This window comes from Heliangelus exortis, chromosome 6 (genome assembly GCF_036169615.1).
Source record: "Heliangelus exortis chromosome 6, bHelExo1.hap1, whole genome shotgun sequence".
Classification (NCBI taxonomy): domain Eukaryota; kingdom Metazoa; phylum Chordata; class Aves; order Apodiformes; family Trochilidae; genus Heliangelus; species Heliangelus exortis.
The window spans coordinates 34,460,106-34,485,303 of record NC_092427.1 but is presented as its reverse complement, the minus strand read 5'-3'; the positions used below and the strand labels follow the sequence as shown (position 1 = coordinate 34,485,303).

General features: G+C 37.5%; 1 protein-coding gene across 1 annotated transcript in view; it reads left to right on the top strand.

Moving 5' to 3' along the window:
* The window catches only part of HIBCH (3-hydroxyisobutyryl-CoA hydrolase), a 39,237-nt gene that overhangs the window by 2,587 nt on the left and 11,452 nt on the right, over positions 1–25,198 (top strand). The window contains exons 4-11 of the mRNA XM_071747811.1: positions 735–819; positions 1,690–1,770; positions 3,787–3,839; positions 14,536–14,614; positions 19,109–19,254; positions 20,137–20,223; positions 21,254–21,312; positions 22,077–22,158. Of these exons, the coding sequence (XP_071603912.1) occupies positions 735–819; positions 1,690–1,770; positions 3,787–3,839; positions 14,536–14,614; positions 19,109–19,254; positions 20,137–20,223; positions 21,254–21,312; positions 22,077–22,158 (672 nt within the window). The remainder of the gene's footprint in view (positions 1–734; positions 820–1,689; positions 1,771–3,786; positions 3,840–14,535; positions 14,615–19,108; positions 19,255–20,136; positions 20,224–21,253; positions 21,313–22,076; positions 22,159–25,198) is intronic.

The window sequence follows — 25,198 nt, the reverse complement described above, 5'->3', positions numbered from 1 at the left end:
TTAAATTATTTTCATGATATTATTTTCATAGGCAGGAAGTCAGGCTTATCAAATACCAGTACTTGTGGGTTGTTTGCCTGCCTTTGGTATTTTTATAGATGGCTGTGCTGCAAATTCATGCATTCTTTGAAGAACATCTAAAGAAAAAAAAAATACTTAATCTATGGTGAGGAGTGCTGGGCTTTATTTGAAGCACAACCTTAAAAGCTGGCATAATTTTAAACACAGCTGCTGTTCTACAGAAATGTCTTCTCTCTCTTAGATCTGGGTACACTTTCTTGAAAAAGGGATATAGAAGCATAATTTATGGGTGTGAAAGGCATCTTTTTTCTCAATGTGGCTGCACCACTGCTGAAACTTTGTACCAGTCTATTTAATTCAGCTCCCACCCCCCCCCAGACTTTGTACCTAGCAAAATACCTGTGCAGAGTTTGATTTGGTCCTGATTGCAGTCATTTTAACAAAATCCATCCACAATTTAAATGCTGTTTTCCTTGCCATGTATCTCAGATTTACACAGCTTCCATGATTTAGCCTAAAACATTATTATTACATCTTCCACATTCCCAGCTTTCTGCCCCAGTGGCAGAAAGACATTTGGCTCTCACATTTCAGTTTAGGACAAACTATTTTAAAGTGTGGTTTGCTTTTTGAAAAAGTAAAATAACAGAGACAGCGTGGGGGGTTTTTTTTGCAGATTTTACTCTTATGTGGAAACATTTCCTTCTTTTTAGACTTGGGAGCAAGATCCTCAGACTTTTCTAATAATTATAAAGGGATCTGGAGGAAAAGCTTTCTGTGCTGGGGGTGACATCAAAGGTAAGGACTGTAGTTAAACATCTGATGTACCTTTGGCAGTTACATTGATTTCCTTTATTTACTGTGACTCAGGTCAACAGAGGCTTCTACACAACAGTGAGAAATTGTGCTGACTTCTTCTAAAACCTTGATGTGCAGGTGCTATTGATTTGTCAGGAGATAGCTGTTGGAAAATTATATGAGACTAAAAATTGGGGGTTTTATTATAATAATATAATAATAACTGGTAATACCAGCCACTCAACCCAAACAGAGGGTTCTTTACCACATCCTTCTCAGAATTTCATGACTGACAACTTCTTTACAAGAAAAATTAAGGTTTTTTTGTGTCTGATTGAACTGGAGAAGGCTAGATACACAGCTGATAAGGGGGATATATCTTCCTTTTTCTTACTTTGTAACTATCACCTGTAGGAGATCTCCAAACTGTCAAAATTTGCAGCTGTTTTAAATTTTGGGTAAACAAGCAGCACAGGTTCTTGTTGAACAATGCTTTGCTCTAATTGACTTCTCATTTTTTAGTGTTCAGAGTCTTCAGTATAATCAGCTTTAAGTGGCTGCTCTAAACAGTACAAAATATCACAAACAAGACTACCAGACAAAGGGTTGCAGAGTATAGAAAATGGACTGCACTTTCATGAGAAGCACAAAGTCTCCAGCATAATAGAATTTATTCAAATTTGAAACCTTGCATTCATATTCAAAGTTTGAGCACATCCTCTCAACTAAAATAAAGCAGGATGAAGCTGCTGTTGGGTTACTGAAGGAAAGAAAAAACCACCTTATGACATGATATTATTTCTTTTTTTACTTGTTATGGTATTTTCTCTTCAACTTATAGTTATCTGTAAAATTTTTACTTCTCTTAAGCTGTCTCAGATGCAGGGAAAGCTGGAGACAGACTGGCACAAGACTTCTTCAGAGAAGAATATGCCCTGAACAATGCCATTGGTATGTTTGATAGCAAATTCTGAAGGCAGGAGTTTTATAATAGTAGCTTTGAATGTAAATTCCTCTCCTTGCTAATCTGTGGCAGTGATAACATAATAATAATAGTAACTATTGTTTTTTTACCAAATTTGATACCAGTAGTGTAACATACCCAATCTTTATTTTATTTATTTTTATTATTTATCTTGCACGTAGAATTTGTTTCTTTTGTTTAAGCTAATATGAGATCTACCTTACTCCACCCCATTGTTCTGGGGAGTTACATTTGCATTATGGATCTTTGTAGGACCCATTCTGCACCAAATAATCATTGGTCTACTTCAAAGAAGACCTGAGATAGAAATAGATGCACACAAAATGATTAATATTCAGTCAGAAAGCAGATCAAGTTATGCTAAAGATTTCCACTGAAATGAGCTGCAAAAATGAATACTCAAGCTAGGACTTAACTGGTTTTTTGAAAAGAACCTAGGAGGATGCATTCTTGTAATGACTAACAGCAAAGACAGGGTAAAGGATGTCAAGAAAGGATATTCTATAGGGTGAAAGTCAAATCTTGAGTGTTTTGGTGAGAAGAAAATTCCCTAAAACTACTTTATTTTAAATACTTTAATTCTAAACGTTTTAGCCAGCATTAATCACTACAGGAGAGGTGAACATGTTGCATATCAACTTAGGTTGACAGAAGAGCATAATTACCAGGGTAAGAGTCATTTCTGCAAAGTTATTTTTACATGGTTTTACAGTTTCCAGTTTTAGCATGTTTGTCTTACACCTTTCTGGCCTTCATCAAGAAAAATAGTTTTAAGGTTTCAGATACTTGGGGGGAAAAAAAAAAATGGTATTACAGTGGCAGTTGGAGAAGGTGATTATTGTAGGTCCTTTCCATCTAACTTATTCTAGTCTAGCCAGATCATTCAAGGGTACATATTTTAAAAGTTTGAGCTTTTTTTATTTATTTATTTTAAAATAAGTACTCTGTGTATAATGCATGTAATTACAAAACCTGGAATATTGATAAGTTTGGTCTTTCAAGACTGAGTCTGTCTTTCTACCTTGTATTTTACAACTTGAAAATAAATGCACAGGGCAGCTGTTTTCCCAGCATTTGCTACTGGAAAGGATTCCATAGAAAAAATTCAAAAGATTAGCACCTAGAGCCCATTCATTAGCTTCTGTGTTCATGTAAGAACAAAACTAAAACTGCAGTTCTGTTATAGTGTCAGGCTACTAATACAGAGGATTGAAGTGCCCATTAAAATAGTTCTTTTTTTTTAAACAAGGACCTATATTTATGCAGAAAAGTTTGCACCATTGGTGCAGCAAATGCACTTATCAGCTCTCTGATTCAACTTTGACCTCACTGACTATGAGGCAGGGGTTTAATTCACAGTGAACTTCTGCATCCTTCCATGAATATTAATTGAAAGCATCAGCTCTTTATTTTCATGCCTCCTAGAGGCCCCTGATGCCTGTGCTTTTTTCACCACAACTGTGCTACTTAAGGACATTATCATCTCAACCTGCCTGCACCCCCTTCAGGGCTGGAACACTCAGCAGAGTTGGCAAGACAGAACCTGTTTGCACTGCAGTAGTTTGTAGTCACACTTTGGCTGAAACCTCCCAATGCACCTGGCTTTGTAGCCAAGTTCTGGAGTGCTGTACACACTGCTGGGTGTGAGATGGGGTGAAAGGGAACCTGTTGTGTCCTACAAAGGTGACTGGAATAGCCAGGTGTGGCTCCAGTGTCAGGTAATCCCCTGGCCACCAACCTGACATGATGGTTTTACAGTGTTCTCTTACAACACTCAATGCAGTAAGTCAGTAACTGGTGTTCCTTTTAGCTGCTTAAGAACTTCATGAAGCCCCTTCCTTGTCAGTTGTTATTTTACTGCTTAACCCATTTATTTTCTGTTGCTTTTGCTGAAGTAAGACTTGAGGAAATGTCATGTATACAGTTAGTCACAGATCCAGTCTTTTGAAATAAAAATTAGGTGCAATTCTTATTTTTTACAGGCACTTACAGGAAGCCCTATGTGGCACTTATTGATGGCATTACAATGGGAGGGGTAAGTTACCTTGCTGTGTTACCTGATTTGTTTTGTAGTAATGTTCTGTACTTGAGTTAAATGAAGTGCACACAACTTCTCAAATATTTCAGGAGCAGCTAAGGTGATCTGCACCTTTTTCTCTTGCTTTCTGCTGCTCTTTTATAGCTAGTGCAGTTTCTTTCTCTGAGGATCTGGCAGTTGTGTTGGGAAACTGAGCAGAATCATGTCCATGTGGGAAATAACCCCTCACAAAGGTTTTCTAAACAGCAGAGTGGGGGTTTGTAGATCATACAAGAGCTGAGAATTTTTCACTCAAATTGTATTAAAAAGTAGAACTGTATAAAAATTCAAAAGACAACTCCTTGAAAAAATAGAAAAATGTCATCCTAAGCTGTACTTCAACAGACACACATAAGACCAGCTTTGTATTTTTAAAAAAATACTCTGGAAATGCATCTACTTTCTCACCTCTGCAGTACTCCTAAAACATGAATAAAAAAGTCCTGGCTCTCCCCACCCCTCAAGGTTGCTCCTTACTGCTAAAACAACCTGGAGAAGACTCCATCACATTGCTGGTTATACTTAGTGCTAACACTTGTTTCAGCAGTTGTTGGCTCTAAATTAAAATGGCAGTACCATGCTTTTCTAGCCACTAAAATGCTGTTCTCTTCAGCTTGACATCTGATGGACACATTTGCATGATAGCAGGGAATGGCATACAATAATCTTAAGTCATTTTGAACAAGGAGTTTGACACTCAAGTCCCTCTGTCAGGTTGTCACTTAGATTTATATTGTTTTCTCACCCAGGGATGATATGAGCTTACAGTCTATTTAAATTAAGCTTGTCAAAGAGAAGCTGCAAGAAATGGAATGCTACATGATCCATCATCTCTCATGACTCTTCCCTTCCCATCTGATTACATTTCATCTGTTTTGGTTGTGGTCTTTCCAGCTTGAGATCTGAACATGCCATAGCTCTCTTCCTCTTGGCTTCTCTGCTACCAAGCCCCATAGATCTCAGCTAGGTAAAGGGCTTAAAAAAAAAAATAAATTAAATTCTTTGGCTTTAGGAGGACTTGGGTTTTGCTTGGACTTAAATACACCTCTATATTTCACTATAAACCATTTACCTATGAATAAAAATTTAAGCAAGTCAATCTCAACCTTGCTCAAAAAACCAGCACTATGCACAGAGGGCTCCATCATTCTCCTGTAAAACTAATTTAAATCCAAAAGCATATTAGAAACACAGTTGTTATAGGTGGTGAAAGTTGCTACTGATGAACAGATATCACAGAAATGCAATGGTAAAAACTTGGAACTGGATGAAAAAGACAAAACCCTTCAGCATTGCTGGCTGGTTGGTGCCTTTCTGGAGCTTAATTAGCCAACAGATGGGGCTGTGGAGCTTGTGTTCTGCTATTCACAACTTGGTACTCAGTATAAAGGCATCTTTTTGTACATAGAGCAGTGGGTTCAAGTTAAAAGTATGTTTGATGAACAGAAGTTGACTGAATTTTACTAAAAACAGTGAAACAAGTTATAAATACCACGTTTACTGCTAAGGAGTGTAGATTGTTGAAGGGAGCACTGGGCAGCTCCTCTCAATGTTGCTAAAAACTACTGTTCAGATTATTTTAGTTGAAATCTATCACAGCTTTTTACTTCCTTGAAATTAAATGTCTAGAACAATAGACAAGAAATGCAGAGTATTTAAACACACTTAAAAAAAATAAATCTATTTTTAATATTGTCTGCAGATGAGATCCTGAACTTGGGCTTCTTGGTTCTAGGCAAGTCCCAATCTTTTCCCTACTTTTTTGTAGATAAATAGAGATGTGCTTTATAAACTCAGTCCAACATATGGTTCAAGCAGGGCTTTGGCACAAAATATATTACTGTGTCACATAATTTAACAGATTAAAGTGATTAATAAACCTGGTTAATGATTAATAAATGCTTCAGGGCCTAATAATGTACACCAGGCAGATTTGATTGGTGGCTTTTAAATGATTTGGCTTAGAATTCAAGTGGAATTTTTGACAGAAGGGAAAAAAAAATTAATAATAATAATGGGCACAGACTTTAGAAGTTAATTATGTGGTCCAGGTTGGTGGGCTAACTTTATATGAATCATACTTAAAACTTTGGTGCCAAAACAAAAGTACATTGTTTCCAGGAGCCAAGGGCCATTGCTTTTTAGTTTAGGGAAGAATCTGCAACTCCATCTACAAAGTATCCCCTTCCTAGTATCATATTTTCTAGAGCATGCATGATTTAGAAGCTTCCTGTTCTAGGTTTTATTTCAGAACCACTGTGCCAAACAACCATCAGTAATCATGCTCACCTTTCTATTAACCCAGTCTTTTTTGACATGAAGTAGCCTTGTGGCTATCAGTTTCAGTGTTCAATTTTGTCTTTTGTGAAAAGCAATTTGTTGCTATTTCAGGTCTATTGTCCAATATTATTGAAGGCTTAGCTGTTTAATTGTTAATAAAGCCAAAAGAAGCTCTAAAATATTTGGGGTTTTACTGATGAGTAAAGACTGTTGCTCTTATGTATCAATCCCTGCCTTTGGATAATTAAATACAGGATTTAATCCTTTTAGTCCAACCTTTTACACAGTGTATTTGCTGACTTTCTTTTAGCAGGTTATGGATTTATAAAAATTAATGCATTGTGTTATGCTTCTTGCTTTAACAATCAATGCTTTGAGTTTTAGGATGAGAAAAAAAGAATTGCCTGTGGGGCAAGTAGATGATAATGTCACATAGGAAGATTTTAACTTAATTTAGCAACTGCCAGTATGAAAAAACAACCAGCTGACTAGGTCCTTGGGTTCATGAGTGGCTTTCCATTAGTTTTGCCATTGTACCAAGGTTCTGATTGGACCTTGTGAGAGGTTTTTGTAGGCAAGGACTTTTACTTAAATTTAGAGTCTGCATCTAAGTTACTTACACAGTATCTTTAAAAAATTCTATTTTCTAATAGTCACCTTAAAGTACTGTTTAAGTCTATGTCAGTCACTCAGGTTGTAATGTTAAATATGTGAAATTTTAAACTGTACAGGAGTAAAGAGCTGAAAGGAGCCTCAGGATTATTCTTTAGCACTTGAAATAGGATTAAATACAGGTAGATGATTGCTGAGCAGATTTTGCATTATGCTTTTAGAACTCTAACAGCAGGAATTCTGGTTTTGCTTGATCTCCCACCTGAGTGCTTATTTCAAGTTAAGATTCCCTAGTGTCCAACTTAAGTCTTTAGTGTATGTAATCAATATATTCCTGTCTTACTCACAGCTAAGAATATTCTGAGATTCTTGCATTCCTTGCTCCCAACCCTCTCTCTTTAATAGGGATTAGGACAGCTACTCAGCCTTTTCTATAGATTAAGTCTCTTGGTCTACTTGCAGTCCTCTGGAATCTCTCCAGTTTATTTACTTTACAGTTCATTACCAGGGACCAGACAACATTTCAGCTGGAGGACTCATCAGCACCAAGTAGAGCAGAATAATTCTCCTCCATATATTACAGAGAGTCTGTGTCACAAGGAGGTCATGTAAGCAGCAGCCTCTCAAAGCATCAGGAGGACACCACTCCAGTTGTTCTTAAAGATTTACTCTTCAGCCTTTCCTCCCTGTATGACACGAGTTCTATCACAGCACATTTCTTATCACTTACCTTTCACCACTTTCAAAACCTTCCTCAAACAGAACTTGTTTGTCAAGAGTCAGGCTTGCAGAGCTCCTCTTTTCCTCAAAGACCACACAGAAAAAAACCACCAACCCAGTCCTTACTTCATCCCTCAAGAAACCTGAGTGCTGTCTTACCTGGCTTGGCCTTTTATAGCTCCACCACATGAAGCTGCTGAGGCTTCCCAGGTGTATTCAATGTGGGCTGGGTGGGAACCCTCAGCCCTCATACCTTTTTTTTTTTTTTTCTTTTTCAACATCATTGCATTATTTATTTGTATTAAGTTGGTGGTTTCTATAACCCCCTGATAAATGCATGGAAAACATACTTATAGCCTTCATTTGATTTTGCTTTCTGAAGTGTAGTTCATTTTGTTAATTACTGTCTAAACCCCAAACTCAGCCCTCATACCTTTTTTTTTTTTTTTCTTTTTCAACATCATTGCATTATTTATTTGTATTAAATTCATGGTTTCTATAACCCCCTGATAAATGCATGGAAAACATACTTATAACCTTCATTTGATTTTGCTTTCTGAATTTTCTGCTTTTCTGTGCTTCATTTTGTTAATTACTGTCTAAGCTCCAAAGGGAGATGGTTTTGAATTTGGGTCTTGCCCTTCAAAGTGTTTACCTTCCTCCAAAGTAATCTGCCAATTACAGAAATCATTATTTCATCATCCAATGTGAACTCTTTATAATAATGTTCTGAGACCTTGCTAGAGATCTACATCAAATGTGTAATTTTTCTTGGTAGCAAAGTTCTTCAGCAGGTTCAAGTAAATGCCTGACATGAAAAGTTCTAAATTAAGTGCCAGTGAAATCAATCAGCAGTTTTTTCAAGTAGTTGTTTTGTGATCTTTGTCTTTTGTTTTTGTTTAAATATCCCCTGTGCTTCTGTGTGTCTTTAGAGATGTACATTGCCAAAAAGAGCTTGTTGGCACATCACAGCAGGAGTTGGATTACTTCCCATGCTTGCCCTGAATGGAAAAAAAATCCTTGTTTTTGCTTATTTCTTAGCTGTTTGAGGTTCTGACACAAGAAGTAGCTGCAAGCTGTGGAGGAGTTTGCTCCAAAGGTTATCTTATGAAGTTGTGATATCTTTTCAGGAATTAGTACCTAAGAGCAGTAATTCTCAATCATAGAAATAAATAGAATTATGTGAAAAGAAGGCCAGCTTCTACCGTAAAGGAATTATTTACAAGGAGAGCTGAAGTCACTTTTCAGCAGTATTTTTAGGAGTTATTTTTGCAGTCCTTGCATGTCATTTCAGCTGTAACTTTTTTTTTCTTTTTTTCTTTTTGTTTTATTTTTTCTTCTCATGCTTACTCTGCTAGAAAAATAGTATTTCTTTTTAATAGGAAAAATACCTTTAAAATTTCCTAATTCAGTATTCAAAACACCAGCTGCATCTTGTATTTTTCTAAACTGCTTAAACTGGAATGTTATCAAGGGGAAGATGTTCAGTCAGAATTTTGTTTACATAATATTTTGGTTATTATCATGTCTGTGTATTACCTTGTGTAACATTGCCTATGTATGAGTTTTCTGACAGATTTGGACCACATTCATCAAAGAAAATGAGTTTTTAGGTATATAGCAATGGTTGAAGAGAGTTTACTGAGACCAGAAACTTGGTGAACATTTTCCAGCAGCTAAATTCACATGGGGTTTTCTTCAACATTTTTATTAGAGGCTTGCTATAGGTACCATGGGGATTCTACCACTATAGATCCAAATATCTAAACTTACATTTTAGCAGGATTTGGTCAGCAGATTTTATTAACATGAGTAGTTCTTATCAAATAAATCAGTAGTGATGTCACATGCACCTTGTAGGTTTGCATTTTAATCAATCAAATCCCAACACTCAAAGGAGCTGGAGCTGAGCAATAGCTGTCCCATTTTTACCCAGATTGTGTGGCTGGAACTCTTTAGGAATGTTCTTTTCACTACCAACATGTATGTAGAATTCCTGGCATATGTTTGCAAATAACATTTTTGTCCTTTTTTCTTCCCAGATGTCTTTTAAAAAGTGAACATCAATGCTGAATTTAAAGCACGTGCTTGTAAAATGGAATTATTTGGGTTCTCTGATTGCCTGATGTTATGTGGTCAGGAGCAAAGCAGCATAAGGAATAAAAAACCTTTCTTATTGCTGCAGATTTAAAAAAAAAACAAGTTAAATTAATAAATAAGGCTTTGTGAGTTAGCCTCTGAGTTAGAACCAGCTGGACTGCAGTAGGTGGGAGGAGGAAACAAGGGGAAGGGATCTGCTCTTGCTCTCTGGGCCATTTACAGAAAGAAATTTTTCTTTGAGCCACTTGCCTGGCTCTGCAGACTGGTGAAAAAAAATCATTGAAATCATGAAAAAAATCATCAGGTGTGGTTACCACACCTGATGTTTGCCTGCTCTTTTTTCCATAAAAAGTACTTAAATAAAAGTTGTGAGCCAGTTTCTAAAACCCAAGTTAAAATCATCTAAATGACTGAATAGTGACATTTCAATATGTGTAGCTGGAGGGACTGAAGCCTGGAAGAAGAAGGTGGGAAGTGTAAAGACAACCAACTGCTTTACTTCATGATGGTATCAACTTGAACTGTGAGATGTTATTAGACAATCTCCAGGGAAAAGAAGTAAAATTATGACATGCTGCAATAATTTTAGCTGCTACATTAATCTGTAAGTTAGGTGTCTTCTGATTCTCCTGAGGCACAGAAAATAAAATGGCAGGGGGAAGGCTCCCTATTTCCTCCCACATTGTAATATGTATTTCCATCATGTTTGGTTTTTTTTGGTTTTTTTTTTAATTTATTGGCTTTTAGGGTGTGCTGGTTTAAGTTTAGCACATAGCTTTTATACAGAGTTGCAGATGGCAGCATTTGAGGCTAACATTCAAAAAGTGGGAAATGTTACAATTAACCACAGCAGTAAAATCTCACATTTTTGCCCACTTGGGATACAACTTTTAATTAGAGAAATGTGCACGAGTGGATTTTGCTCACAGAACCAACAGCTTTTCATTTATTGCTTCACGTGTGGTACAAAGTTTACTGCAAACCACAGAATTTCTCCTTATTAGTTATTAATATAAATATATACATATTGTGCACTTCGAGTGACTAACTGGAGCATATGAAAGGCCATGAAAAATTATTATTTTACAGGGCATAGTTGTTCTGTACTATAATGGACATAATTATCCCTTTCTCCCTTTTACAGCTAGGAAACTGGAGCTTAGAAATGTCAGTGCTTGATGACACTTCCCCTGAATTCTTCTTTTTCCCCTTTTTACAAAGGGGAATGCTCCTTGTCAGTCATCAGGCTCTGAAATTTGGACATCTTTGGTTTTATTTTAATTTATGCTCTAAAATCTGCCCTGAAGTAAAAGTAATTGTCACACTAAATCTAGATAAGCTGCTTTCCAATTCTCTCTCTTCCTCTCCCCCTCTCTCCCTCCCTGTTGCCAGTGAATGCTTCAAAGCTGACAGCATTCTGTAAAACAGAATACAGATTTTTCCAACTGTTGCAACCCAATCTGCAGGAGGGGGACTTGTGTACCACTTTAGCTTTTTGTATTACAGGCTCTTGGAAACACTGCAGAGGGAAAGGATTCTCTCTTTGCTGCTGTTACAGTGTATTTACCATCTGGCCCCTTGGTCTGCCTGCTAAGCTCTTGGGTGGGAGCCTGGGGACAAATGGTGCATTTCATTTTGTAGCTAATCGGCCTAGAACATCAGCAGCTCCTGACACAGGCAGGAAAATCACCACAGAATCACAGGATTTGTGTGTGGTGTTACTCAGGGCTTATCACCAAGCACTGTCTGGAAAACAAGTGTTTTGAATGATGGGTCAGTATCACTGCAGGAAGTTAAACTCCTCCTTGCTCCCTCTCCCAAATCTACAGTGACTGAGTTGTTTTTTGGTGGTTGTTTTTTATTATTATTATTACTATTATTACTATTATTAATAATATTACTAATATTATTATTTATTTTGGGGGGTTTGTTGGTTTTTTTTTTTTTTTTTGCTTTGTTGTTTTTTTGGGGTTTTTTTGTGTGTGGTTTTTTGTTTTGGTTTGGGTTTTTTTTGTTCGTTTGGTTTTTGAATCACAGAATGGTTTGGATTGGAAGGGCCCTTAAACCTCATCCAGTTTCAACCCCCCCCTGCATGGGCAGGGACACCTCCCACCCACCCAGGATGCTCCAAGCCCCATCCAACCTCACCTTCAGCACTTCCAGACAGGGGGCAGCCACACCTCCCATGGGCAACCTGGGCCAGGGGCTCAGCACCCTCACAGGAAAGAATTTTTTTCCTAAATCTCCCCTTTTCAAATCTGAAACCATTTCCCCTTCCACACCCATGTAAAAAGCCCTACCCCAGCCCCCTTCAGATCTTGGAAAGTTGCTACAAGGTCACCTTGGAGCTGCTTCTTCTCTAAGCTGAAGAACCCCAACTTCTTCAGGCTGGCTTCTTAGGGGAGAATCCACACTCTGTAGGAGTTTAATCTACATTATGTGCAGGAATGGGTGCCACCATTTTATACCCAGAAAAGGCAGATTTCATACAATCATGCTGCAAGTAGTATTTTAGAATGGCAGAGTTTGTGTTCCTGCTCAGTGCAATGACATTTAGACCAAACAGAATTTGTCTTCTCTGAGACCAAAGCTGAAGTTTTAAGCTGCATTTTCTAGATTATTTGTCCCCTGAAGCTTGTGTATGTTTGAAGGAGGTTTTATTTGTGGCTTCAAGGAAAGCTTTCCTACCCCTGCACTGTTGACTGTAATTGCAGGGATTTCTGCAGGCTTCTGGACAGATTTTTTTTAACACCAGACTCTTTCATTTTAAAAATTCCACTGTTTTCCTCTAATTCTAAGCCTTCATGGAGATGCCTCTTCTAAAATTGGGAGTTCTCATTATTCCCCCCTCTTCTCCTTTATTATAGATGAAGGACAAAAAGTTCTGAAGTTAATTATCTTTGCCTGCTTCTCCATCTTTTCATATTTCTACTAATTTATCTCAATTCCAGAAGAATTTGAATGCTCATTTTCTCCTTGAGTTACTTCTTATCTCTGATACTTTTAAAGCACTTTTTTCCAAGAAACAGGCCATCATTACAAAATCCCCTCAGTTCAGTCCTGTCACCCCAAATAGCTGTGCCCCTGCTTAAATAAAGTTCTGTTGCAGGTGCCTGGCTTTAAGAACAAGAAGAATTTCTGCAGTTTTAAGATGAAACCCAAAAGCTTAGTTACATGTTGATGCAAGCAGCTGAAACACCTTCCCTCCCACCTGCTGCCCTCTGCAGACAGTAAGATGGTGATGTGGGCATCCAGATTTCTTGATGTGGCTCCAGTTTTAGGTGGTAGAGAAGGACAAAGGGACTTTTTCTTGTCTTCCAGAATGTTAGAAATAATAAAACCCCAAATTTGCTCTTTTTTCCTGAACATAGATGGCCAGTTATACATAGGGAAACACTGGGGAGGAGAAAAAGAATGGGATGTAACACTGGACAAAGTTTCCCTCTTCACTCATTACTTTTCCTATAGGATTTTCAGATCTTCTTAAATCTTCTCTTTCTGTTCCAGCAGAAATCTTGTGTCCATAAAAAGTTCTACTTCCTCTGACATAAAAGAGTATTTTTAACATATAGCTGTTGATGCCAGAAAGTTTGGTAGGTTCTAAATATAAGTCTTGGAAAGTAATAAATACATGGTAGTGAAAAAGGAACAAGGAGAATGAACATTCCTAATTCTGGAAATGAGTTATTTCAGAAAATTCTGAGTAATCAGAAGTAACTCTTAGTAGAAGTTTTAGTTTGCTGATGGTGGTTGACTGGACCATGAGAGCAAGCTGTTCAACCTCCTGTGTATGTAGTTATTGCTCATAACTACCCTCATAAAACCAGTTTGGGAACATTGAGAATATTTTCCTGGTAGTAAATAAATCAAAACAAAACAATTCAACCTAAATTCTGTTGGTAAAAGGCACTCATTGTAGCAAGTGCCCAAGAACATCCTAATATTTTTTTTCCAAGTTTCACTGTAGGAAGAACCTGACCTAAATGATCATGGAATCACAGCATTCTTTGGGTTGGAAAAGATCATACTTAACCTATCATGCCCCTGTGCTCAGCCCTGGGGAGGCCACAGCTTGAGTCCTGTGTCCAGTTCTGGGCCCCTCAGCTCAGGAAGGAGCTTGAGGTGCTGGAGCAGGTCCAGAGAAGAGCAAGGAGGCTGGGAAGGGATCCAGCACAAGTGCTGTGAGGAAGGGCTGAGGGAGCTGGGGGTGTTGAGGCTGGAGAAGAGGAGGCTCAGGGGAGACCTCATCACTCTCTCCAACTCCCTGAAAGGAGGTTGGAGCCAGGGGGGGGTTGGGCTCTTTTCCCAGGCAACTCTCAGCAAGACAAGAGGGCACAAGAGGTCTCAAGTTGTGCCAGGGGAGGTTTAGGTTGGACATTAGAAAGAATTTCTTTCTGGAGAGGGGGATCAGGCATTGGAATGGGCTGCCCAGGGAAGGGGTGGATTCTCCATCCCTGGAGATATTTCAAAAGAGCCTGGATGTGGCACTCAGTGCCATGGGCTGGGAACTGCAGCGGGAGTGGATCAAGGGTTGGACTTGATGAGCTCTGAGGTCCCTTCCAACCCAGCCAGTTCTAGGATTCTATGATTCTGTGATTCTATGATTAGCAAAAGGATCTCAGCTCCCTCAGTAGGCTGATGTAGAAAGTGGGGCCACTTGTTTCTGTTGTTGCTGTCACTCCTGGGGGTTTGAGGTTAATCTCTGTATATCTCTCATCAATCTTTCAAAGCACAGAACCCCATTTCATCCCCATCCCAAAGGTAATAGGATGCTTCAGTAGTGTTTGAAGCACAGAACTCCTTCCAATATTCTGTTGAGTTGAGCATGGTGAATATTCTGTAGCAGGAGAGCACAGCAAGAGGTGTGTTGCATAAAATTATGGTCTGATTGTTTTTACTGATGGATTTATAGCTGTGTTCTTTGCTTGCTCTCCATGCACAGGGAGTTGGCCTCTCAGTCCATGGGCATTTCAGAGTTGCTACAGAGAAGACACTTTTTGCAATGCCAGAAACAGCAATAGGTAAGTACTTCATCAGCTGCTCACTTGCTAACATGTTCAAAGTTACACTGTTTGTGTCATCAGGATGAAATGGCTCTGACTGAAAGCAGTGGCAGTAGTGAAAGAATTTTAAAGAGGAATCAGAGGTGGCCATGCAGGAAAAAATATTAAATTCATAGAAACTTAATCTGTATTCTGGGATCAGGTTGATCATTCAGGCTCTTAACCTGGGGTTTACTGTTTAGACTGACACAAGGCAGTCAGGATGCAATTTTTTAAATAATGGAAGCAGATCGGAGGAACTTAAGTCCTTGCTACAGATGTAGGTAAATAAAGCTATGGATCACAGTGCAAGTGTGTCAGCTTTACATTTGGATCTGTGTCAGTCAGACTGGCTGTACTACAGGCTGTACAATGCTCATGAGACAGATCTTGAAATCCCAGCTTGTAGATTTATTATTATAGACCCATTACAGTTGTTTACACATTGTGTGCAGGCAAGATCACAGTGCTGTAGTCTTTTTTTTTTTTAATATATATGTATATTATATATACAATATATATGTTACACAAATATATAAATATATATCTATATATCTACATGTGCTTTAAGTTTTCTAATGTCTGATACTACAGCTTCTTTCTCAGCTCTGAGTTAAAAAAATGCTGTGTCTCAGAGCTGCATGAAGATGGTGACGTGGTTGAAGAAAAGTCAGATTAAAGTGAACCCTCATGTGAAAATATTCACCCTCCTGCAGAATTTCTACTTGGTTTTGTTGTTCTTTTTTGCAATTCTTCTTATCTTTATGACCTCAAGCAGGAGAATGAGGTTTGTCTGTAGTATGTGGTCTTGCTGAATACATTTATTTAGACAAGGAAACCTTTTCTGGTGGTGAAACAGCTTATATAATACTGGACATGGTGCTACAAGGTTCAATCTTAGTTTCAGCTCAGAGAATTTGCTAGGAATAGTGACCATTCTTTTCTTAAAAGTATTTCCAAACAGCTGCATGATGTTAGAACAAAGAGATAATGTAAAAAGAATCAGGAATCAGTTCTGAAGAGAGAAATACTCAGCTTTTGTTGAGAATATTTTAAGGACAATTGTGTCATTGCAACTAAAGTTAAAATGCACACTTAGGTAAGGATTGAGATTCTGTAGTGCCCCACCTATTAATAATGTTTTTTCATATTTTTAGAGGGTGTCTTACACACATTATCTATTGTTTATTGCTATCCAGCCTGTATGAAACATTTCCCAAGGCTAATTCTGAAGTTCTTGAAATATTAAATGAGCTTTGTCAAATAAAACATAATAACCCCCATATATAAGCAAGCTGATTTTAACACCTGAACAAACAGAGCAATTCCTGCTAGGTGAGAAATGCCATCTGATTTTCCTGAATAAGTTTGGGATGAGAAAAAAAACAAACTGTTGCAGCCCTCCAAATATTTTTCTCTGCTGCAGGAAAACTTAGGAAAGTAAATACAGTGTTTAATTAACATTAATACAGTGAATCTGCTCAGCTCCTGAAGTTCATAATCAAGTGTAGTACAAGATGACCATTTGAAGGAAATTATTTTGTGTTCTCTTTGAAAACTAAAGAGGGGTAATAAAATTATTCTAATTATAAAAATACCTTCTTTGCTTTCTTCTTGGGAAGTAAAGATATGAGAAGTCATGTTAAAAAAAAAAAAAACAACTATGTACTTTACATAGATTCCTTGTGTTGACAAGGACTTATTTAAGTAAAAATAGTCTGGGAAGATGTGTAAAGGAAAAGCTTAGAACTTGCATAGGAAAGAAAGTAATTAAAACCCTTTTAGGATCAGTTTGAAGCAAAACCACTCAAATCTGTTTGGATTTAAGGGATTAGCTCTGTGATGCATGTTTAAAATGTCTAGCTATCTAGACATTGTATTAATTGATTTTTTTCATATGTTTGTTTATTTCAGTGGGCATTGCACCTTTTCTGTGAAAGGAAAACACAGCTCTCACTCAGCTGCTACATTTTCAGACAATCATTCTGCCTTTATACAGCATCATAAATAAAAATAGGTAGATGTGTTGCTTTACAAGCAAATAAAAGGCAGTTCTAGCTTATAGGAGTTTGAAGCATGGATAAAATAAAGCCCTGCAAAGCAGCTTAGGTGCAGGAGGGTGTGGAACACACACTGATGGTCAGAACAAGAGATAAAAATATATTTATTGTAAGAAGGGGGCTTTAAAGGTGATGTTATAGTGGGCACTTTCTTGTGTCTCCCTCTAGGGTTTTAAGTAGGGATTTGACAAGTAATTGGTAAGTGCTATCAAATGGAAAAAAAGAATGTACATGGAATATGTTTAGAGAATCCCAGCAGGAAGCATAAGCACATGGGAATAATTATTGAATTAAAATTAATATGTAGAAAGGGGGCAAGAGGAGTAAAATTATAAGATGACAGGAAAACAAGGACCTTGAAAAAGAGACAGTAGAAGCCATAGCAGGCTACATTTATGCAACCAAGTAAGTTTAAAGTGGATTAGCTACACCCTCACTAATCCTGTTTGTAAATTTAATTTTATAACAAAGAATTCTTCATTCAGTTTAGTTTCATTTGTCTCTAGAGCAACTTCAGTTTATCAGCTTCAGGGTTTGTTCAGAACTAAATTTCCCTGTGTATGGCCATGTGGAACAGCCTTGTAGATCCCAATAGGAAGATGGTTTTTCCTCTAGAAACTTGCTGTAACAGAGTTGCAGCATTTTAATTACAGCAAAGAGGGAAAAATTGTTGCTCTTTTAGTAGATGAGGAGAATAACACATTTTTGTGTTTTTTTCTTTGGAAGCTTTTGTAAGACAAGTTTCATTTTGAAATGAGGGAATTTTTTTTGTATCCAAGGGGAGACAAATGACCAGAAATGTAAAACTAAATGACAGCAGGGTAGACAATTCAGAATGTGAGTGAAGATGAAAAAGAATGTAAGGGATGAAATGATGAAGATCCAGCTTGGGGCTTTTAAAGGGTGCCAACCATTCAGCATTTTAGGAGAGGAGCTGCCTGTCTCAGGAGCTTGTGGGATGAGGAATAAATCAGATAATGGCAGCTTGCACATCAGTGGAAAGGGGAATAGAATGCTACAACTAAAGTGGCTCCTAAAAATCAACTCAGTGATGCATTAGAGGCTCCAGAACTGAGGGGGGACCAGGAGGGAACCAGAAAAGAAGCTGAGAGATGGTTGAGAACATAAAGACTGAAGTGCAACTGTCCAAAAGAAACTCCCCTTGATTCTCTGCAAGGGGAAGGAATATTCAGGGACCACTGATTTCCCACTTCTTGAAACAGGGTCTATAACACATACATTGACTCTTTTGTGACCAAAAGTAATTACTTGTCAGTGAGAAACTACCAACTCATTTAAACATCTTAATTTTTGCAGTGAATGTCTTTGCTTTGTCAAGTATTTTCTGAATTTCTTATTGCTCATTTGCATTTTTTGTGTTTCATTTATTCTCTCAAAGTGAATAAAAACCAACACCACAAGTTTAATTTCTTCAGAACACTTGAAGTTTCACTAATGCACCATTAGTGGTTATTTTGAAGTAGTAGCTGGACAGTGCTTCTTTCCATTTCAGTTTGAGATTGATACAGCTAATCTTTTCTTAAATTTGTTAAAAGCTACAAAAAGTCCTTGAATTTATTTTGTGGGTAGTTAATGTATAGATGTTAAAGAAGTGATGGTTGGACTTGATGATCCCTGAGTTCCCTTCCAACCCAGCCAATTCTATGATTCTGTGATTGTATGATTTTAAATATTTCACTTTGATAAAAGTAATCTTTTTCTATTGCAACTCCTAGAAGTTTTTTTTTTATTTTAAAAATCTTTTTAAAGTCTTCTAAATCTTATTATCAGATCTGAATTTTTTAAAATTTCCCTTCTCTGTAGGTTTAAAATTTGAAAATTTTTAAGTGCAGGTTAGTCACAGGTCAGCATCTTATGCCTCCACCTTCAGGAAGATCCTGGCAGTATTGTTGATCCATTCCTGAATACTCAACCCTCAGATCTCTTAAAACTCATCTGTGCAATTCATCATTGTTTGATATTGTTATATTTTGATAATTAAATTGACTTATTTTGATATTTTTATCATAATAAAAGCTTTCAGAGAAAAAGCAGCACCCAGTTTGACTTTGCACCCATTGTTTCACAATTCTTTGTGTTACTCCCATTTTTTTGCACTTGATTCTTCAGCTGCCTAAAGATCCCTCAAGCTGTTGGCAAACAGAGTGAGCACCATGGTCTGGTTTATGTCTGCAAATCATGTGCAGGTTAAGGGATACATTTGGGAGGTGCTCAAGAGTTTGCTTTAGGGAAGGGTTTTGTCATCAAACCTAGAAAGTTGGGTGAGAAATGTGTGACAATGAAAGTGAGACAAGAAGAAACAGCAACTGAATCACATGCAGTATTAGGACCACTTCTTTTCCCTTCATGTGTTGTTTTTTTTTTTAAATCTATTTTGTTCTGTTTATCACAGGCCTTTTTCCTGATGTAGGTGGGGGATATTTCTTGCCAAGGCTCTCAGGAAAGATTGGCTCTTACCTTGGACTGACAGGGGCCAGGCTGAAAGGAAGAGATGTCCTAAAAGCTGGAATTGCTACACATTTTGTAGAATCTGAGAAGGTAAGGGCACACCACACCAGCAAGGGCACAGCTCTTGGATTTACACACACCTGTGAATTTTTACAAATCTGAGTGTGTGCAGAAGTGAGTTACAAGGCTGTGCACTGTGAAGCAGGATCAGAAGATAACTCTCAAGCTGTTTTTGGAACCCTTGCCAGCCAGTGATAGCTTTGATGAAGGAGCAAATACTGCTGGCTTCCTGAGTCTGCTGTTGAAGGGTTTGAAGGATTTACTGAGCATACTTCAAGTTGCTTGAAAAAATTGTCCACTTTAGACAACAATCCCTGAAAGTAGAGAGCATTTATACACCTGCAAATTTTTTAATCTAGGTAACACCCCTTAACATGTTTAATTCTTTACCAGTCTCATTAAACTATAGAAAATCCAATTTTTTCTTACAGTGGCTGTATGAAAGTGTAAGAATTAGTATATTTGATAAAACCAGAGTCACACTGCCCCAGTAATTTTCATGGCTGTAAGTGAAACAATAATTTGCTTTCTTTCTCAGTGTGAAGACTCATGAGCTGGTTAGATGCAATTTTGAGCACAAGATGAGTGCCAGGCTCCTGTTCTCCCCTCTTGGACTTCTGTTTGCTGCCTTTACCTGCTGCAGCTGGAGGTTCTTTTCTTATGTCTGATCTATCTTTTTTTGTATCTGATCCCTGTGATCACTGCAGACATAAATTTAAATTTAAATCCAGATGATTCAACCCTGAAAAGTGAAGTCTGGCTCCTTTTATTGTTGACTTGGTTCCCCTTTGAGATCTGAGAGTTAGGAGATGGGGGGATGTTTATACACATATTTATTCTATCACCATAGCAGGAATAATCCAAAAATTGCATTTTATTCTACTTGCTTTTAATTAAATCTTATTTTAATAGCTACCTGCCTTAGAGAAGGACCTGATAGCACTGAAGTCTCCTTCAAAAGAAAATATTGCAGACTTACTGAACTCTTACCATGTGAAGGTAATTTAATCAGTTACTGAAATCAAGTAAAATTGTTACATATGTGTAAACACAAATTATTCTTTATCCATTCTACTGATTATTGGTTTTATGGTTAAAAAATAATGGGTTTCCAGACTCTGCACTCTGTGAAGTAGTAATCTGTAGCCTGTAGTGGAAAAAATAAAATTTAGAAGTCTTTCTTCACTTTTTATTAATTTTGGATAACCCTCTAATTCCTCTAATTCCTACACTTCTGTTTATGTAATTTTTTCAGCCAGTACCATGATGATGCAGAAAATCTATTGCTGCTTACTTTCCCCCCTGTTATTCTTAGGTTGTTCCCTTCACTTTTCAAATATTATCTATGTTGTATATGGGGAGGGAAGCTGTGTATTTTTAGTTATCAGAGCTGAAATGACAGAGAACCTTTCTCAGCATCAGCTGCTCTTACTGAAACATCTGCTTATGTCCTAAACCCCTTAATGCCAGAAAATCTGAAACATTTGACAGCCTATCCACATGAGGCTGAGAGATCTTTCACACTTTTTAGTTGTCTAAATATTTTTTAAATGACAGGGAAAATATAAAAAAGAAAAATAGTGTTGTTTTTTAATATTTTTAATGTAATTTAAAAAAATATATATATGTATATTAGTTTAAGAAAAACTGTTTTTAAAAAAAAAAATTCTTAGGGTTTTGAGTAGATTCATCTGCACTGGCTTTCTGAGTGTATTTGATAGATGTGCATGGGTAAAATAATCCTGATTATTTGTACACCAGATAACCACCCAGTGAAATAGGCACACACAGAGTAGCTCAGAGCAAGCACTGAATTATGAGGTGACATCTTTAACATTCACAAGATGCAGTGACAAGTTCATTACACATCCTGCCAAACTGCAAGTCATTAAAATTGTCTGTCTTAGGAATATTAAATGTTCATTCATGATACTGTATTTCTGTAACACAAATCACTGAAATTTTACAGTACCAATCAGCTTTTCACTTTAAAATAACCAATTAAAGTATGTGTTTGCTTTTTAAACAGAGCAAAGCTGATCAAGAAAAGGAGTTTGTACTTGATGAACATATGGAGAAGATTAACAGGTATTCAGCAATCTTTCTTTTTTGTTATCCTCTTGGACAGAGAACATGAAATTAGATCCAGTAAGCATCAGTGTTCCACAGATAAGGTAATAGAAATGACATTCAAGTTAGTAATGTAAAGCTTTTTTGTCTTTAGGGAGATTTATCTGAAGCTCATTAAATATTTTACTCAGTACATTAAGTACTCAAGCACTACTTGCCTGATTTATGCAACATTCTGTAAATCAACTACCCTGTGGCACATTAAAATAAACTTTTCCAATAGAAATTGGATGGGGATCTGTGAGAGTAATTGTTGAGCTGGACAGGAAATGTTACTTATCACATTTATATTTGTTGGTATCAGGACATTTCTATTATTGTTTGGAACTTCTGTGTGTCAGAAAGGGAAAGAGAAATCAGTGAGAGTGAAAAGAAGCAGCTAAAAATCTTGGAAGAAGGATGGCAGTAACTAAATTTAGAGACAAAAGATGTTGATACCAAACCCATGAAAGGGAGCTGATGTGTGTTACAAAAAACACAGATAAGACTGATGGTAGTAAATAAAATTTCTGGATACATATAAGAGTTTATAAATGAGATTTTTAAAGGAAGAAGTGATGCCCAACAACTGGGTAACTTAAAACTGAACCACAGGGTACACACTGATAAGAAAATAAAAATCACCCAGTTATGTGCTGGGTTTCCAAGTTGTCTTAATGGCACTTCATAGGGAAGAGGAATGCTGAAGCATTTCCTTCATTTATCTGTTTTTTGTCTTTTAGCATTTTTTCAGCAAATAGCATGGAAGAAATTTTTAAAAGATTGAAGCAAGATGGGTCTCCTTTTGCCACTAAGCAGCTAGAGGTAATGTCTTCTGTGTTATTTTTGTTAGAAATCTGAACTCTGGTTCTGTACTTTATCATGGGGCAAACTTCAGTCACTTTATTAATATAATTAATGCTACAGAACTTCAGTAGGACACTAAGCTGAGATCCTCAGGTTCTCACATAAATTGTCCTGTGGGATTGTCAGAAGTTCTACTCAGACAAGAACAGTCCTCTGTAAAACCACACAATATGGTACCATCAGATGTTGCATGAAATTGTCATCTAGTAAAAAAACCCAACCAACCAACCAAAAACCCAAAATCCCTTTGTTTTCCCCTCTGCAGGTTCAGGGGGTTCTGGGTGACAAAGGTTCCTTGGGTTGAGGTAGAACAGTGCCAGAAAAGTGTTGTTCATTTTTTTCTGTTCCAGATATCTCACTTGGGTAAACAGATCATCACAGAGTATTTTTTTAATCTTTTTAATGTCTTTCTGAATGCTGATTGTAGTCCCTACTCAAAAAATACACAGTAATACCACACACTTAACACACACTTCAGCCTCCAAAGCAAGAAGCAACTTACACTCATAAGCAATATGTGCAATTGCTCTTTTTCCTTTGAATTATCTGTATTCAGGTGCCTTGTAAAAGTTTGTCTTAGAGCTATTAAAATACTGCCTACAATTGGATGGAAAACAGCATTTCTCCAACCAAAGCTTCATTTTCACTTTGGTTACAGCTCACAGAAGAAATCCTGCTCTTGTAATAAAATAAAGCATCCATTGTCTTTGGACATTGATTTGAGCAGAAATGTCATTATCATTATGCACCCTGTCTCAGAGAGATACATTTTTGGTTTATTTTTTTAATTAAAAAGATTTAACAACTTGCCACTGGAACACTCAAAACAGTCTGTGAGAAAGGAAGTTTTAATATTTGTTTTTTGCCAACCAGTGCTCTTCAAGAAATGCAGTGTATGTATTACAAAAGCAAAACTGAATGGAAGTGAAAGGTAGGGATTTGGGTTTCTTTCACCCACTTTTAGTCAAATTTCATTGTATAAAGTAGTTAAATGAGCAGAATAATTATGTCATGTGTTTGTGGAGCTGAATTCTGCCATGGGCTAGCACCATGGTTTTCCCCCAAACTATACAGGCTCTATGATTCAGTTAATTACTGAATAATTAGTTATAAATAGTTATTAATAGCAAGAAAATTAATTACAGTAAGGTATGTTGAGACAGTTTGATAGCATGTTAGCAGCAGTCACCTTTGGTGGCTCATGTATTTATAGGATTTGAATTTCAAAACATTTGTATTTTCTTTGTAGATTTTGTAAAATTAATATAATTCCATAGGGATATTACATTGATTAGCTTCAGTGGAAGTTGAAAAAATAAAACTATTATATATAGCTTTTCCTAAGTGAATTACACCCAACTTTTTGATACTTTAAAGCATAATCAGACCTTGTGGAACTTTTAAAAACAGCATGTAGGCTTTAAGGGGTGCTTTGGTCAAAATAATTTCTACCAGAAAAGATGCAAGAAGTCTGGAAGTGCCTTGGTACTAAAAGATGAGAACCAGATAGTTTGTTCTGCCACACTTGGTCTGGTTACCCAGACCTGTTCAACTTGCTTCCTTCATCTATAGCCTCAGATATCCCCATTTTCTAAAGAGTATATAAAAAAAATCAAAACTCATTTCTTTTTGTTTAAGGGAATACATTTGTTTCATATTTTAAATTTAGAATTTAATACTACATAATATATTTAAAAGTTACAATTTTGTGTAACTTTTTTTTTTAATGTCTGAAACAAAATTCTTATGTTGCTGCCTCTTTGATTTTCTTATTTCATGTCTTTAATAGGACTTTGTAGCAGCTTTTTTCTTTCTTATGATCAGTGAATGAAAGACCATCCTTGAGGGTTACAGATGTCCCTGAACAATTTTCCATTGTGATCAAGAGATGTTAATGAGTTCCTTCTGTCCATACATAAACTTATGGGGGAAGAAATCCCAAACACTCCACATTTTTTAGTAGGTGTAAGGCTTATTACTGTGAATGGCATGTAAGTTTCAGACATGTTTGCACACATTCTGTGCAAAGCAGTAGGATCAGATATGTTCATGATCAGCTGAACAGGAGCCAGCAGTGTGCCCAGGTGGCCAAGAAGGCCAATGGCATCCTGGGCTGGCTCAGGAACAGCGTGGCCAGCAGGTCCAGGGAAGGGATTCTGCCCCTGTGCTCAGCCCTGGGGAGGCCACAGCTTGAGTCCTGTGTCCAGTTCTGGGCCCCTCAGCTCAGGAAGGAGATTGAGGTGCTGGAGCAGGTCCAGAGAAGAGCAAGGAGGCTGGGAAGGGATCCAGCACAAGTCCTGTGAGGAAGGGCTGAGGGAGCTGGGGGTGTTGAGGCTGGAGGAGGCTCAGGGGAGACCTCATCACTCTCTCCAACTCCCTGAAAGGAGGTTGGAGCCAGGGGGGGGTTGGGCTCTTTTCCCAGGCAACTCTCAGCAAGACAAGAGGGCACAAGAGGTCTCAAGTTGTGCCAGGGGAGGTTTAGGTTGGACATTAGAAAGAATTTCTTTGTGGAGAGGGTGCTCAGCCATTGGAATGGGCTGCCCAGGGAAGGGGTGGATTCTCCATCCCTGGAGATATTTCAAAAGAGCCTGGATGTGGCACTCAGTGCCATGGGCTGGGAACTGCAGCAGGAGTGGATCAAGGGTTGGACTTGATAATCTCTGAGGTCCCTTCCAACCCAGCCAGTTCTAGGATTCTATGTAATTTCTCCTCTGAGAAGTTCCACAGAACTAAAGACAGTAAATGCATTTGTGAGAGAAAAAAATCCAAAAGGGATTCAGGTATAAATCTGGCTTTCATGCCAGTTTTAGTGGAGGTTTTGTTTTACTAGGGAGGCAGAACTGTAATTAAATTGTAGCTGGAGGAAGAGTGACAGCTTGCCCCCTGGCAGCTGAGGATTTTAAGAGCCCTACAGAGCACCCAAGCAACTGCTGTCACATTGCTTGATGGAGCAGAGCTCAGAGAACTGGCCAGAGCAAAAGTGTGAAGGTCTGAGATG